The 15,677-nt window shown below is 43.3% G+C and overlaps 1 protein-coding gene across 7 annotated transcripts in view; it reads left to right on the forward strand.

The window, feature by feature from the left end:
• Window positions 1-15,677, forward strand: part of HHAT (hedgehog acyltransferase) — a 321,149-nt gene that overhangs the window by 231,625 nt on the left and 73,847 nt on the right. For all 7 annotated transcript variants that reach the window (XM_040446368.1, XM_040446370.1, XM_040446366.1 and 4 more), the window contains one exon: window positions 10,496-10,697. In XM_040446368.1, coding sequence (XP_040302302.1) covers window positions 10,496-10,697 — 202 coding nt within the window. The remainder of the gene's footprint in view (window positions 1-10,495; window positions 10,698-15,677) is intronic.

Consider the following 15,677-nt stretch of genomic DNA (forward strand, 5'->3'; position numbering starts at 1 on the left):
GTAGCTGGGGACTGCTCGATTACTCCCCATTCTCTCTGCCCACCTTTCTCAGGAGTAAGGTAAAAGTCAAGCACTGTACTCTCCAGCCCATAAAACATCTTTGTTCATCTTGACCGCATTTGAGAAGGAGCCCAGGGAGCAAGTGAAATGCCACTCTTGTGGTCCACTTCTTTGCTCAACCCTTGGGATGGGACTGCTTTCCAACACAGATTACGATGTTAATATCCAGTTCCACACCTGACATCTGTGGATTTCTTATGATTTTACTGCATGAACAGTGGCATTTTTAATCCATGGAAGACTCTGCCTTTTGTGACACACATTGAATGTCATTCTTAGACTGTCTCTGTAAAATGCCAGCTCTTAAAATATTAATCTCTAATGTGCACTCAAGAGTTCATTCAATTACCATGGGATCTTTCGAATAAGCAGTGTCATCTGGGCGGCCTCTCATTGCATTAAGGGAAGAATGCTTACTGGGGCATTGTTTTCCGGGCATGAGATGATGTTCTTGCTTTGTTTCCGTAAATGTTGTGCTAGCATGGTTGTGTTGGATGCTGCTGCAGATTTATTGCCATTTGTGCTCAAACCCAAGCATTATCAGTTTTCCCTTCCAGTACCCAGCCTTAAAGTATCATGCCTGATAGGGATTGTGGATCATAATTACGATAAATGAGAGGCAGTTGAAATCGTTATGTCAGAGCTGATTTGTCAGAGTGCTGATTTCAGTCCAGAGAGGGAGTAGCCTCTTATTACCACCAGCAACCATTTTGCTTTGATTATTTTTTGAAAATCACTTCGGTGCCTGAGACCTTTATTTTTCTTCTTCCTGAAAACAGCCTTGAATGGCATTGTTTTAAAAATGGTGCCTGTATGATAATCTTCTGGCATTTTCTCTCCCGCTTTTCTCCCTTTCTGGGCACTGAACCCCATCCATGGCCACCCCGGATGTGCATTACCAATGGGCTGTTACTCTTTAAGAAGGTCCAGAGTATAAATGTATGAATTGGCAAAGCAGATAAACTGGTGGGTAGAAACTTGCTACCAGGAAAGGATTCATCACCTTGAATCAGGTTCAGATAACCCTTTCTTCGTGCATTTCACATGAATTCATGAGTTAGCTTCATGGCAGCAGGGAGGTGGGGAAATGGGGAACTCAGAAGAATAAGCTCATATTTCAGGCACTCCATGTCTTGAAAATCCATTAGAAAAGACAGATCCTCTCTGTTTCAGTAGAAACCAGTAAAAACAGCATGCCACTGTGATCGATCGTTCTAGAACATTCGTCTTACAAACTATAGAGCTCTCATCCCCTAGTTCTCCCCTAGCCCTTGATCCTTTCTTAGTTATAAACCAAGGTCCAGAAAAGGGACCAGCACTGAAGTCTGTGACTGACTTACCCATCCAGACTCCCACCCTCCTCTATGCTCTAAGGTGGTGTGTGTGTATTCATTCATTAATTCATGCTCAACCATGATCTTGACCCTTCAGCTCAGTTCTTCTCTTGTAGCAAAAACACACACTGGGCTCGGAAGTGACATTCATGGCCCAGGAAGAGATAGTGTCAGAAAGTTGAGGGGTTAAAGCCCCACTCCTGGTGGCCTTGGGAACACCTTCCCCTCACAGGTACCTAATACTGATGGGCATATCCGTCATTTTATTTGAAGCTTTTAAAGTTAACATCACAAATCTTAAACCTCCCAGCTTGGGTGCTTTAGTTTTGAAAACATTTGACACTGAGTCTTTGCTGCGTGGCTAAATCTCCCTTTTCTTTTGTGTAGTCCTGGCAGCTTTCTGGGGAAATTGGAGTTGGCACATGTCCCACCTCTCAGTCTCTGCCAGCCGTCCCCTTGCTCAGGGCACCTCCTGTTGATGTCTGGGATTTAGTCTGACTTTGTAACTATTACCCTGCAAACCCGAATGCACCTTAGAGAAGGATGTGGCAAACAGTGACACTTGCTTGTGAAGCCATACTTTCCAGCTGGAGAATCGTATTTTGTTTAGAGAGAGTGATAGTCAAAGAAAAGAAGGGGAAGGAAGATGAATCAGGGAAACAAAGAGGATGAGGGAAAGAAGGAAGTTGGTCAGGATTTACTGAGTCTAAGAATTCAGAGTCTGAGGTAGACTCTGGGGGAGGGCAATAAAAAGGGAAGTGTCACAATTCCCTATTCCGTGTCTTGTCTGTGAGGTGGGGGAATCTTACATGCCGGCTGACCTCATGGAGTGGCTCAGAAATGCTGGAGAGCAGCCCATCAACAAGTCTGAGGAAATGAGGCCATGATGAATATGTGAATTCTGAAGAGAGGAAGAATCAGAGGGCCACCAGCATTCAGTGAGATTGGCAAGAGAAATTTCCCTTGAAGCAAGTGTTGAACCCATTTTGGAAGATCGAATGGTGGCAGTGACGGTCAGGAGTTGTCTGTGGTTGGGGGATGGGCTGGCATGATCCTGGGGCTCAGACCTGTGTAAGAATGAAGTTCACTGACTGGAGTGGAAAACCTATTTTGGACACTCAAAATGGAGTTGGTGGCATAGGAGGGAGCCAGTTGGAGAATGACTTTTTAAAGCCAGGCAAATAGGTTTTAACTTAGGACGTGATGCATTGGGAATCTATTATAGGCAGGACCCCCTGAGGATAAGGACATGGCTACCATTGTCAGAGTAGATGCTTCCTGAGGACACAGAACCTGCACCTTTTTTCCTTAACTGTTAGTTTTTGTTTTGGCCTGAACAACCAACCAAGTGGACTTTATGTGTGACATACTGTGTTGCTGTGGGAACATAGACCATATACCTGTCAGGGCCAGGGTTCCTACCTAGGTGGGGCCCTGTCTAGCATGGCTGTCTTAAAACCATTACACCATAAACCCAGATGGAGAATGAAATGCTTCAGTCATCAGTTAGGCATTTCTTTATGACGCTTGTCTTCAGAGCCCTTCGTTCCAGAGACACTCGAGGCATTGTACCCATGCAGCAACTTTTGAGTTGTACAAGTTCATTTTGTAGTGAACATTTCCCTAACAGTCATGATAATTGAGTTATAAGATTAGACCAGTAGGGTGGCACTGGTTAGGATGCGGGTGAGAGGCAGAGACCAAAAGGGGAGCATATGAGAGAAACAGTACATTTGCTTATAAGAGGAGTTGTGTGCCCAGGATGGTTGTAATTTTGATCTGGGGTTTGGGAGCTGTTGATGGAGCAAAGGTTGGGAAACGTGTTAGGAGCAGGGAAGGATGGCATCTCTCCCTTCAACCCTTTCCCTCCATGAGATGGGGAACCATACAGACCTACACCATGCACACATCTGGGTTTGCTCCTTCTCCTCTGACTTTCCATGCACCCCTCCCTTCATCTGGCGCAGGGAAGCTTATAGATGCTTTTAGCATCCTCTTGGGAGGAAGGTGGGGAGACAGGCAGGCAGCCAGGAAATCTTGGTGGTTATTAAACTGAGGCTCAAGGACCTTTTTATTAGCGATTAGACTCAGCTCCATAGCACTAAAGAGTATAAACTCCCACTCTGTCTCCTCTGCTCAAATCCCCAAAGAATCTGTTTTATACTGTGTTTATTTATAACCCAAAATAGACATGGGCCCCAGAGCTGAGGCTTCAATATACTTATAAGCAGAAGGTGGTTGGAAAGCTCATAGAGGGAAATGGTGTGCACCCCTGTCTATGATCGCCTCCAGCTGGGCCTTCGCTTCCTCCATTTGTGACTGGAAGTTGTTTGGAAGTATTGCATCTTAAAGGTTACTTGCTTTTTCTTTTTTTTTCCTTCTAGTCTATAGTATGAAGATTATAGTACTGCAAAGACTCATGTATCACCAAAGCTTGAACCTTCTAGAGCATTATTAGGCTACTTTAAACTGGTTGGATGAGGAAACCTATAAAAGCACTTTCTTTAAGCCCTGCCCACCCAGGAGTCACCCAGAAAAGGGTTTGGTCAGATGGTTCTTGTACTCAGTAGGTAAGGGGGAGCCCGAGTGGAAGGGCAGCAGTGATTTGTAGGTGAGATGTTGGTGACAGACCCACCCACATACCCTCTACAGGCCCCTCTGTAGCTAATACCAGATGTTTGGAGAAGAGCTGACGTCTCTTTGGCTAAGCCTCATCAACAGATCTACGTGAGTGGTTGTTGAATCCATAGCTTAGACCCCTGAGCACTGAGCAACTTGGTTCTGATGGTGGCATATTTAAGGCTAATGGTTTCAAGTAAAAAAAAAAAAATCTCTGAGCAACCAGGTAAGAGGTGTTGTTGCCTTCAAATGCTTATGGAAAACATAGGAATGGCATTTGATAATTATGATAATGGCATTTTGTTTTGTCCTGAATACAAGTGTGGTGCTGCTGGCTGATTATTAGTAAGTATGCATCCTCCCATTCATATGGAGTATTGAAATCTCTAAACTCCTTACACATATTGTCTCGTCCGATCTTCATAGCAGCCCATACCCAAAGAAGGTTTTAGTGCTCCTAGTATCTGCTCAGTGTACACACTTAAGCTGAACAGTCTTAGTTGACAAGCTCAAGGTTAAGTGGTTGGTAGGTGACCGAGCAGGACCAAGGGTACATCTCCAGGTGTCAAGCATTGCTCTCCTGCTTGCCCTGTGCTTGGCTGCTGTTGCTACTTGGGCTGTGTTCTGGTGGTGAAGAAGGCTGGGCTGAGCCATTCATCCTCTGTCAGCCTCTTCTGCAGTGAGGAAGATAGAGCTTTTGGGGAGCTAGAGTTTGGGTTTTGGTCTGTGAAGGTAGAGCTGAATCTTTCCCTCGGATAGACGTTACAGGCTTGAGTTTATCAGCACAGCACCTCAACCCACTGAGCTACTGGCTTTGTGGAATGAAAAGATTAATTAAAAAAAAATGTTGGCATCTAATTACATGAACCTAGAAGTTTAAATGTAGACTAAATATAGCCTGAGTTTAATCTCTATTTTATAAATTCTACAATGTTCTGTTGCCAAATAGGACATAGCATTTTTAATAAGCAATTTTTCAGAGTTGGATATAAAACTTACAGCCAGCATCTCTTGGTGAAAGAGCTGAGAATTAGCCCTGCCTAAAACGTGCCCTCTGCTTTCAAAGTGGACCTCTCTTAGCTTTTTGGAGATGATAAAGTCTAGAGTTGCCCATTAACCAGCTGCCGATTTTTACTTATTAAAATTCCATTACGATCTGTACTGGACTTCTTTACTGTGTGCATCTTTTTCTGAAAGCTTTTTATTATAAGCAAGTCTGTAGCTTCCTTTGTGAGATCTAAACACCAGGTCTTGGTCCACTACCTAGAAGATGAGTGTTGACTGGGCTGTGGGAGAGAGGACTTAAGTGTGGGCCAAGGTCAGTCAGAGCCAGGGTCAGGTCAGGGAGCCACTGCCCATGAGAGCTGAGTTTAGGAGACCCTGGCCACCTCTGCAAGAACTCTAAGCAGGAGCTTGTCTTAGAGCCCAGGCGAAGACCAGGTGAGGTCACCTCAGCAACAACGTAATGCAGCCAGAAGTCTTGCCTTTCCCAGCGACTAAAGGCTCTAGTCTTTATAAGGCTACTACTTGTCATTGTCAAATCTCCTGAGGTTGGGATAGGTCTAGAGGTTTGGGGCCACATACTTTGGCCCTAATAGGGATTACAAAGTATGGAGAGACTCCAGGGTCCTTCAAGTGTCTGTATTCCTTAGGAACGGGTGTCTTGTGAAGTTTCGCCCAGTAACTGGGGCAGGACCCTACAATCCTCCCTTGGTTCCTACTATCCTCCCTGGTTGGTCTGTGGCAGTGGTGACAATTTGTCACAAGTTTAAAAGCTATTGGAGTCTATGAAAATTAGGTCACTAGTACATAAATACTGTTAACTAGGAACTATATGGTAACACTTGCAGACGTGTACCCACATCACATATCTAGTACTTCTGAAAGAATCTTTCAGCTTAAATGACAACCTAATAGAAAAGACATCTTTTGATGAGTAAGTGTTTAGTCAGTGGTACAAACAGTAGGTTTTCTGGGTTAAATAAAGAGTGGGAATATTTTAAAGAGACTTCCTGGAGGAGATGGAAAAACCACTTACTTTTGTAGGTTCAATTGGAGTTGGAAAACCAGAGAGGTTGGAGGACGTGAAAATGGTATGACCAAAGGCGTAGAGGTGTGAAAGCCCCATTTGTTCAGGATTTCATGATTTGCTGAGAGAGCCAGTGGGAAATAAGGATGGAAAGATCTGGCAGAGCTGGAATGGGGTGTCAGTCACTGCCTGCCTCAGCCCTGCCAAGCAACAGGTAGCTGAACCCTGGGACCCGCAAGCTCACCTCACCTCATTCCATGGGGTAGTGAGAAACGAGGCACTCAGTGTCCTCATCCTCTTGCCTCCAGGGGTGGGGGGGGGGCGTCTGGCATTGGGCCCTAGCAAAGATTTGAAGATAATATGACAAGCTGGAGAGCTGGTGTGTAGGTCCTGGGAAAAGGGAGTGTCGTGGTTTTAAGATTAATGTATTTACCACATGGATTCTCATCACCCCTCTCCTCTACTGTAGGACATATTCTTGAGTTTTTCATAGTGGATCTGACAGAGATGCGTATTTTCTTCTCCCTTAACATGCACCTACTCAGCAACAGCCCCCCAAGAGTCCACTTCTCATGCCCCGCTTCCTTTGTAGTCCGACATCTGCAGGATGCCGGTGTGGTCAAGATAGAATGTGTCTTCTTTTCTTGTGGGACAGAAGGAAACTAATTGGTCTGTTTAAAATTTGAACGTATACCTCTGGACTTCTGGTACTGTGCTCTTTGGCCCAAATGCCTTTATAATAATAAGCATCTTTCTCCCCAGCAAGATTCCTTTCCTACAAAGGACATTTCTTCAGTTAATAAAATACTGGTGAATGTGTTTGTGGAGACTGCGTTGAAGATTTGGTCAAATAAGAGGAACGTATCACCAAGAAATGCTCCTATCACAATAAAAAATGGCACACTAGGACACAGGTCTGGGAGTTCTGAAACCAGAACATTCTCGGTTAGGATTTCACCTCTCCTGTGTAAAACAGGCCTGGTCATTAGTTCCTTGTTAGATGGTTGTTATGATTAGAAATAGTATACATAAAGCACCTGGCTCATGGACATTCAGTAAAGGGTGGACATTATTACTATAAGTTCCTCCTCCTGAGTTGGGGGTTTGCTGTCTTGCGCTGACTCCGTGAGATGGTTTTAAATGAAGAAGGCTGCTGCGGATGGCTGCTAACTTCTTCAAGCAGTGTTCTCTGTGAGCAGTGACCTCATGAGGTTGCCTGGCAGGGGCAGGCTCTGTGCAGACCCAAGCTCACAGTCACTGGCAAGAAAAATCTTCGTATGTTTTGCTTTGCTGAGAAGGTGGTGCTGAAAGCTTTCTTCCTTTGGGAAATCAATTTCACTGTGCAGTGGATCTCAGTAAGTGGGGTCACACGGCTGTTTTTAAAAAAGAGACATATTCTGTTTTTATTAATCATGGAACTGACATAAGACTGGTAGAATTTGTAGAAGAAAATAACCTGTTACTCTCCTTCTTTATGCACCTACTCCCTTCCAGAATTTAAGAATGAAGAAAGGATTTTTATCTTTCAGTCTGGTAACCATACCCGCCTCTGGTTTAAAATAAGCATCCTCATGTCCCTGGAGGCCTACTGTATATAAATTTTAGGAATACAAGGAATTCTCAGATTTTTGTTGGCTGCCATTTTGAAGGCCAAATTATAAAGCCATAGTGCAGAATCCCTAAAATAGCTGTGAATCTAATTATGGGGCTAGACACTTCTTTGTCATATCCTTCTTGGAGTTGAATCCAATATGAACTACCACTGGTGTGGATGACGAGAGAGAGGATTTATTCTACACCGGGTTTTCTTTTCTTTTCTTTTTTTTTTTTTTTAATTTATTTTGAGAGAGAGCACACGAGTGAGCGGGGAAGGGGTAGAGAGAGATGGAGAGAGAGAATCCCAAGCAGGCTCTGTGCCATCAGTGAAATGCCGTCCGTGCAGAGCAGGTCTCAATCCCACGAACTGTGAGATCGTGACGTGAGCCGAAACCAAGAGTCAGATGCTTGACCGACTGAGCCACCCAGATGCCCCTATCCTGGGTTTTCTTATATATACAGTGGTGCTCACCTTAACATAGTGAGATACAATAAAAAGGTCAACATGAAATAGTTATGTTGGGTGAGAAGAGTATTGGTATTAGTATTAACTTGTTTTATAAAATTATCTGTACACTTGCTGTAAAGAGCAGTTATTTTAACATTGGTTTGTCCATCTCTCTCTGTCTCTCACTCTCGCTCTCGCTCTCACTCCCTGCAGCCTTTTGACAACACTGTATAAAGTGAAGCGCAGCTTCATGGAATGCCATGGTGGGGTAGCAGCTACCTCCAGGCAGGTAGGAGGCTGTAGAGAATTGTGGCCCATTTTTTGCTTCTGCTGAGGAATATCTTACACCAATAACGAAGCAACCTCTAGGGGGCAGCAGAGCACTGAATAAAACTGCTGTGCCTGGGGTAGTCAGGCCTTTTTGGCTCCTTGCCCAGCCTTTCTAGGTCCAAGATGCAGTGCCCACCCTTCTCCCTTTCGCCTAGCAAAGCTCATCCTCTTGGCCTTGCCATGGCCTTGCCTGCACTCACTCGCTTCTCCTCCACACTTAAACTCTCTTGGTCTGCTTTGGACCAAATCACATAGCCTAACACGGGGACTTGTTTGCTATTGTTTCACAACCAGCTCTACCTGTCCTTTTTGGCAAGAAACAATGGTTTATGTTTCCGTGTTTCCCATAATGCCAAGACTGCCTTGGATGCCTAAATAAATGCTGGACAGCAGATGGAGGAACCCTTAATCCGTAGTGAGTGCTGGATACCTATTTGCTAATTTAGTTGTCAAGATGGGCTTGTTTTTGCACAAGAGAAAGCCTTTGCTCCACTTATTTCTGAAATGGCTACATTCTCACACGCTTTCTGGTTTTAGATTGGAGTGGCAGATATAGGTGTAGTGGAAAACAGGAACTCTGGCTCTGTGGTTACAGGTGTGCATCTACTCCCCTTCCTGGGTGTGTGCCTTGGTCAAGTTAACTTCTCAGCCTGTTTCTCACCTACAAAATGGGGCTGTTTAAGCTGATCATGTGATTTTATCTAAAGTGGAACACATTTGAGAGTGAAGGAGGGTATTTAAAAATACTTACCGAATAGTTTTTTTGAAATATTTATTGACCGAGGAGTGGTTTTCATTTCTATTTTTTGACTTGTCTATGAAACTGTTCTATTTAAAGATGATTTTCAAAGTAACATTTCCTACAGAGCATTAAAACAATATAGTAACAGGGCAAATTGTAAACTGGTTGGCATGCTGGAACAGCAGGCATAAACCCTATGGTGCTTCAAAGGATCAAACCAAGTAATGCGGGTAAAGTGTCTGGTGCTGTGTCCGGAACACACTGTATTCAGGGAATGATGATTTCATTTTCCTTCCTGGAAGAAGTTTGGGCAAAGAAACACTGACCAGCATGAAAGGCCTATGGGATTTTTAAAAAAAATTATTTATTTGAAAGTGAGAGAGAGCTCAGGGGAGAGGGGCAGAGGGAGGGAGAAAGAGAATCCCAGGCAGGCTCCATGCGCATCATGGAGCCCAACATGGGGCTCGATCCCACAACCCTGGCATCATGACCTGAGCCGAAACCAAGGGTTGGACGCTCAACTGACTGAGCCACCCAGGTGCCTCATCCTGTGGGCTTTGTTAAAAGGCTGCTTCAAGGAGGATATGCTCCTACCTTGCCAGATTGAAGCAGCCTTGAAAAAAACCCTCAAAATCCAAAGTTTGGGTTTTATCCACAGTGGGAAAATACTGATTGAAGAAGATGGTCCTGCTTATACGTGGTCAAATAGCTACCTCAGCAGTAGAAAGCATACCCAAGGGACGGCTGTGCATTTTGGGCAATAATTTGGCTAACCTGTGAGTACAGAGCTCTTCTCTTGCAAAGTCACTACTCCTTGTGGGCAACTTGCCTGGAAAGCTGGGGCAACCGGTCTTGGCACCCCTATTCTGCACCCAGCTCCTGCTATTTATGAGCCTAATTGCAGCAATTGTGCTTAAATACTGGGCTTACCATAAATATAGTAGTTTGAACTGTATAATATATATCTGTCTTGAAGGTTGGGGTCCCCATGTAACTGGAAGCTTAATTGTCATTCTGTGTTTGGCCTTCCAGGGTTGGGCACGCCCCTTTTACAAACAGAATTCATTACTCTTTACCCTGCCTCTTGTAAGTGCTACTTTGCTCTGGGAATGAGCCTGTGTATTCATTTGACCTAAAGCCCCTCAGAAAAGAGGCCTGTGTTTTTGCCAGTGTCTTGTGTGTTGGGGAATTCCAGGAGTGCTCTGCAGCCTCCTGGAAGTCGGGAAGGACCTTCACTTGCTCAGTAACAACGTGTGACGGGAGAATCAAGCGCAGAAACAGGTGGTATTGCAGGGACAGCCCACCGCATGGCTCCTGATGGCCTCTTCTCTCTCTAGGTATGTGTACATTCCAGTAGGCGGGTCCCAGCACGGCCTGCTGAGGACACTGTTTGCCACTGCAGTGACGTTTGCATTTGTGAGCTTCTGGCATGGTGGCCATGACTACCTCTGGTGCTGGGCAGCGCTCAACTGGCTGGGAGTCGTCGCGGAGAACACGGTCCAGAGGCTTGTGCAGACCCCATGCATCCAGGACAGCTTGGTGAGCAGGACCCTTGCCCCTGCGGCAAGGACCCTTCCCCCTGCAGGGGAACAGCTGAGCTAGGTGGACTAGGTTTGGGAGGGAAGATGGTCGTCAGATTCATCGCAACATGGGCCATTCCTGCCAGATTGGTTCAGAGTAGATGTACCCAGAAATAGCAGTTTGGTTTTTTTTTTTACACAATGTTTAACTATAAAAGCAATACATGCTTATTATACAAAAATAAGAAAATTCACACAAGGGGAAAAAATACCTCAACAAAAATTACTATTACTACCAACTCTTCTTTTTTATTTATGTGTACACACACACACACACACACACGTGTAACTTTTAAAACGAATTCTGTTATCCCAGAGGTACGGTTGTGTCAGGCCCACCTTTCTATGTCACCAAATGTATTTCTAACAACCCTTTTTAAATGGCTACACAGAATTCCATTATGTGGCTGTGCGAGTCATTTATTGAATTATTCTCCTGTTATTGACAATCATATTATTCTAATTGTTTTGCAGTTGTCACTCAAAACCAAGATGAGTAATATAACCAGGGTGAATTCTTGTATGTAAAATTGCTAAGTTAAAGGTGTTTTTCACCTTTTTTGCCGTGCTTACTGCTTAACTCTTCTTTAACTGCCCTGTAGACAGTGTGCCAATTTACATTTCTACCTACAGTGCATGAGAATGCCCTTGCCAATACTGAGTAGTGCTGGTATTTTTAATCTTGGCCAATTCAATAGGTAGTGTTATTGTAGCATAAAAAACAGTTAAGTGTTTAAGACGCATTCCACTTCTACAGGAAAATGATTTGGAAAATTAGGTACTTTATGCACATATTTTAAGTGATTTTAAACTATGAGCAAAGGTTTTATTGTGTAAAATGATATACATTGTATTAGAATCTTGTAGGAAATCATCAGTTGTGACTGTGCAGCAATATTCCTGATAACCCTGAAAAAAGAAGCTAAAAAGAAATATGCTATCATCAGTGTTCATGGCAGGCAATAAAACACATGAAATTTATTGGGAAATGATTAATGTGCCTAAACTCCCCCAGTATATGCAACGAAAGCAAATTTATTTTAAAAACCCAACACCACTAAATAGAGTACATTCGAGTTTCTTTGTTTTTTTTTCCTACGAAGATGGTCATAGTAAAAGTGGACAGTTATTTCAGTAAAAACTCATGCAAAGCACATAGCAAAATAACACATCTGAAGGAATTGAAATATGCTCGTGTATGTTTAAAGATAAATATTTTGTTCAGTAGTAGTACCCAGCAATCAGCAGGAAAGAAATGTTGGTGAATTCTTATAGAAAATGGAATTTCAGTGAAAGTCATAGTTATGCAACACAAAGAAAAACCGTAAAAGGTGGTATCATCAAGGTTTCAATCTCCGTCTTCAAATCTGAATAGTCTTCCCCGAAGTCTGAAACCCAGTTATCACCTGTGAAAGCCAGAGAATTTTTTTCAGCTTAGGCTGAAGCCCTGTAACATATTTCCATGTTCCTTCATGAAGGGTCTAAAATTCACCTTGAACTTAATGTTAAGCACTGCTCTGTAGACTTTGAGCCATGGCTTATGCTAGTGATAAAATTTAAAAATCAAAAACGCTAAAGGAGTAATGCAAACTGTGCCTTGTAGACTATGGCTTGTTAATTTGGTCTGAAAATGAAAACAGTGAAAGCCAACACAGGATGAAGCACTTGTATGTCTGCTCTGCTTCATCAGCTCATTCCAGGACCCTCACGTGAGTACTTCATTTGAGCATCCATCCACAATTCAGACACCTACGTGTATAGTAGTTTTTTAGTATGCACTTTTTGGTGAGATACATGCATATATATTGTGAATATAGTGTTTATATTGTACATATTTATTGAGCAGGAACATATTTTGTAAAAACCTACTTTAGCACCTTTTATCTTGACAGCCTGGTAGTTGGCTATGGCTGTGTAGATGTGGAGCTCCTTGTGTACGAGATCAGGATTCCATCACTGTTTATATCCCCGGTGGTTAGCTCAGTGTCTGAGTTAGCTGCGGTGTTAAGTCAGTGCACAATTGGGTTGATTCTTTAGTTCTTCTTCCACTCGTCCACCCAAAGAGTTATTACTCTGTTTCTTACACAGTTCAGCGTAGATTGTGTTTAACTTCAGAGAAACATGGCTGGCATTTCAAATGTTGTATAGCCTTTTGAATAAACTGTTTCCCAACCTGGGTTACTCTCCTTCCCTCCCTTTTCATGAATATATTCCCCATTCTTTTGTCAGAATCCAGATGAAGACTTGATGCCTTAATGCCTCCTTGGCACCTAATTTCCTCCATTGTTGATCTGATAGTATTTTTACAATGTGAGTTCACCCCTGCCCCCCCAGGGTGCCCACATACTCTCTCCATGGCATTTATCCTTCATCTTGGTTTTTTTTTTTAATCTGTTTTTTTAAAGATCGATTGGAAGATATCTAAGTAACAAAGATGATCATGTCTTCTTGTATCTTTTTCATCTTCAAAATCAAAGCTTTGTTTGGAGCACAAAAGACAGTAGGATTTCTCAGTGTTGATAGAATGGCAGTTGAACATTCACTGGAAGACTAATCAGAGCTGAGTGTTGTGAATAGGAAACCCTCTGATGTTCTAGGCAGGGCTGTATAATTGAACTTTCTACAATAATGGAAATGACCAATACAGGAGACACAACCACACTGAGCACTTGAAATGTGGCTAGTGTCACCAAGAAATTAATTTTTAATTTGAAGCTAAGTAGCCCCCATGTGGTTAGGGGATTCCATTTCGACCAGTGCAATTCTAGAACATACCCCCATCTAGAAAAAAATTAAATGTACAGTGTTGGACTCTGCTATAATTTTGAGTGATGTTCATTAATGGTGAGGTACCTCATATATCCAGTGGCTACTGAATGGCGCCACTTGTGCATCTCACAGCTAAATCTCAGATTTGGCATGTGTAATACTGAACTTGTGTACCTCTTCCCCCCATAATTCCAACTAGCTCCTTTCCCTCTAACATTCTCTATTTCTAGAAAAGTCATAAGCTGTCTAGTTATTCAAAGCCAAAGCCATGAAGTTAACCTTTGTACTCTCTGTCCCTCAGTTCTACCTGTTCATACGGTATATTCTGTCACCTAGGTAGATCTTAACTTTAAAAAAATTTTTTTAATATTTATTTATTTTTGAGAGAGGGAGGGAGAGGGGGAAATGGGGAGGGGCAGAGAGAGAGGGAGACACAGAATCCAAAGCAGGCTCCAGGCTCTGAGCTGTCAGCACAGAGCCTGATGTGGGGCTTGAACCCGCGAACCATGAGATCATGACCTGGGCTGAAGTCGGACCCTCAACCAACTGAGCCACCCAGGCACCACGGTAGATCTTAACTTTTAAAAATTATTTCCATTTCTGCTAAGTCATCCTAATCTAACTGCTCTCATTTCTTGCCCAGTCTACTGAATAGCTTTTAACTAGTCTACCTGCTTCCATTTTGCCTTCTTAAGTTCTTTATCCTCATAGTGCAGAGTGATACTTCTCAGTAAAAACCTAACCATCTTCGGTTATCCTTCTTAAAATCCTTCATGGTGTCCCATTATTTTAGGAGTAAGCTCTCAATATTTAACATGACCTATGGGGCCCTGCCTGATCTTGAGCTTGCTACCTCTCCCCACCCCTCGGCCCCCACCCCTCGGGGGTCTGCTCCCCACCCCTCGGCCCCCCTCTCCCACTTTACACTCTGTTCTTCTCTTCATTTGCACACCTGGCCCCTCCTGCCTCACACAGCCTCGTTCATCTCCTAGGCTGCTCTCTCTCCCCTCTACTTCCATCTCTATTCATCCTTCAGATTGCAATTTGAATGATATCTTGTTTGGGTGTCTTTCGCTGACCCTCCTAAGTCAATCAGGTCCTGATCAACAACTCATTTTGGACACCTTGTACGTGATCTCTTCTGCTATGCTTATCATAGTTGCAATGAAATATTTTTATCCAATAACTTGTTTAATCCTTATATCTTTCACTGAACTATTAGCCTCGTGAAGTCAGAGATTTGTATCCTTGGCATGCATCGCAATGCCTGGCACAGAGTAAGCGTGCAGTAAATACTTGTCGAATGGGTGAATATTTTCTGATTTCACTGAGGGCAGTACAAGAAGAAGTAGGCTCATGCAGCAGCATGGAGAATACAGAGTGAAAACTGAAAGAACTTCCTAAAGCTGAGGCTTGTTGAGCATTATACAGGGAGCTTATTATTTTCCATAGCAGCATAGATAGTAATTGGTCTAGTGATGGCAAAATGCTATTTTAACGCTCAGTGAACAAAATATATATAGGAAAGAAATGGATGGGGAGAAATTAGCCTTTCTGGTACCCTGCTGCTTTATGAGATGTGGGATTATTGGTTGTGACTCACTGAGGCCCAGAACTGTAGGAAGCTGACGAAAGGTACTTTCACAAAGCACCCGAGCTGGGCGGACAAAAGAGGAGTTAACTGCTGAAGCAACATGCTTTTCCTCTACACAAGCACTCTCTCGGGGAGCTAGAATTTGTGTTCAGCATTGAAATCTTTTAATAAGTGGACACATTGTGAAACATCAGTAGAGTGACATTACTTCTTGCCAATTCTGGATGTGCTCTCTCCTTTAAAGGAAGATACCTCCAGGCTGCTTGTCAGTTATTCCTATGCAAAGGAGAATCGATACCTCAAGCAGTTCACCCTCCCCCCCATCCCTAATGTTCATTTCATTGAATAATTTCAATATGTCCTCCTCCCCCTGCCCATGTCTCCTCTTCTTTGCCCCAAGAGTATCCTGCTGAGCTGATTTATGTCCTCTCTAAAGCAGTAAAATTTCTATTTATAGACTTAATTGAGGAAAGATGCCTCCAGTGACAATTAGGGAGGGTCAGTCTAATGGTTCTGAGAGGGATCTGATGCTCTGATGTGTCAGAAGGAGCCCAAAGACCATGGCTCTGTGCTGAT

Source organism: Herpailurus yagouaroundi, unplaced genomic scaffold (assembly GCF_014898765.1).
Source record: "Herpailurus yagouaroundi ecotype Mexico unplaced genomic scaffold, PumYag 195, whole genome shotgun sequence".
NCBI classification, from domain to species: Eukaryota; Metazoa; Chordata; class Mammalia; order Carnivora; family Felidae; genus Herpailurus; species Herpailurus yagouaroundi.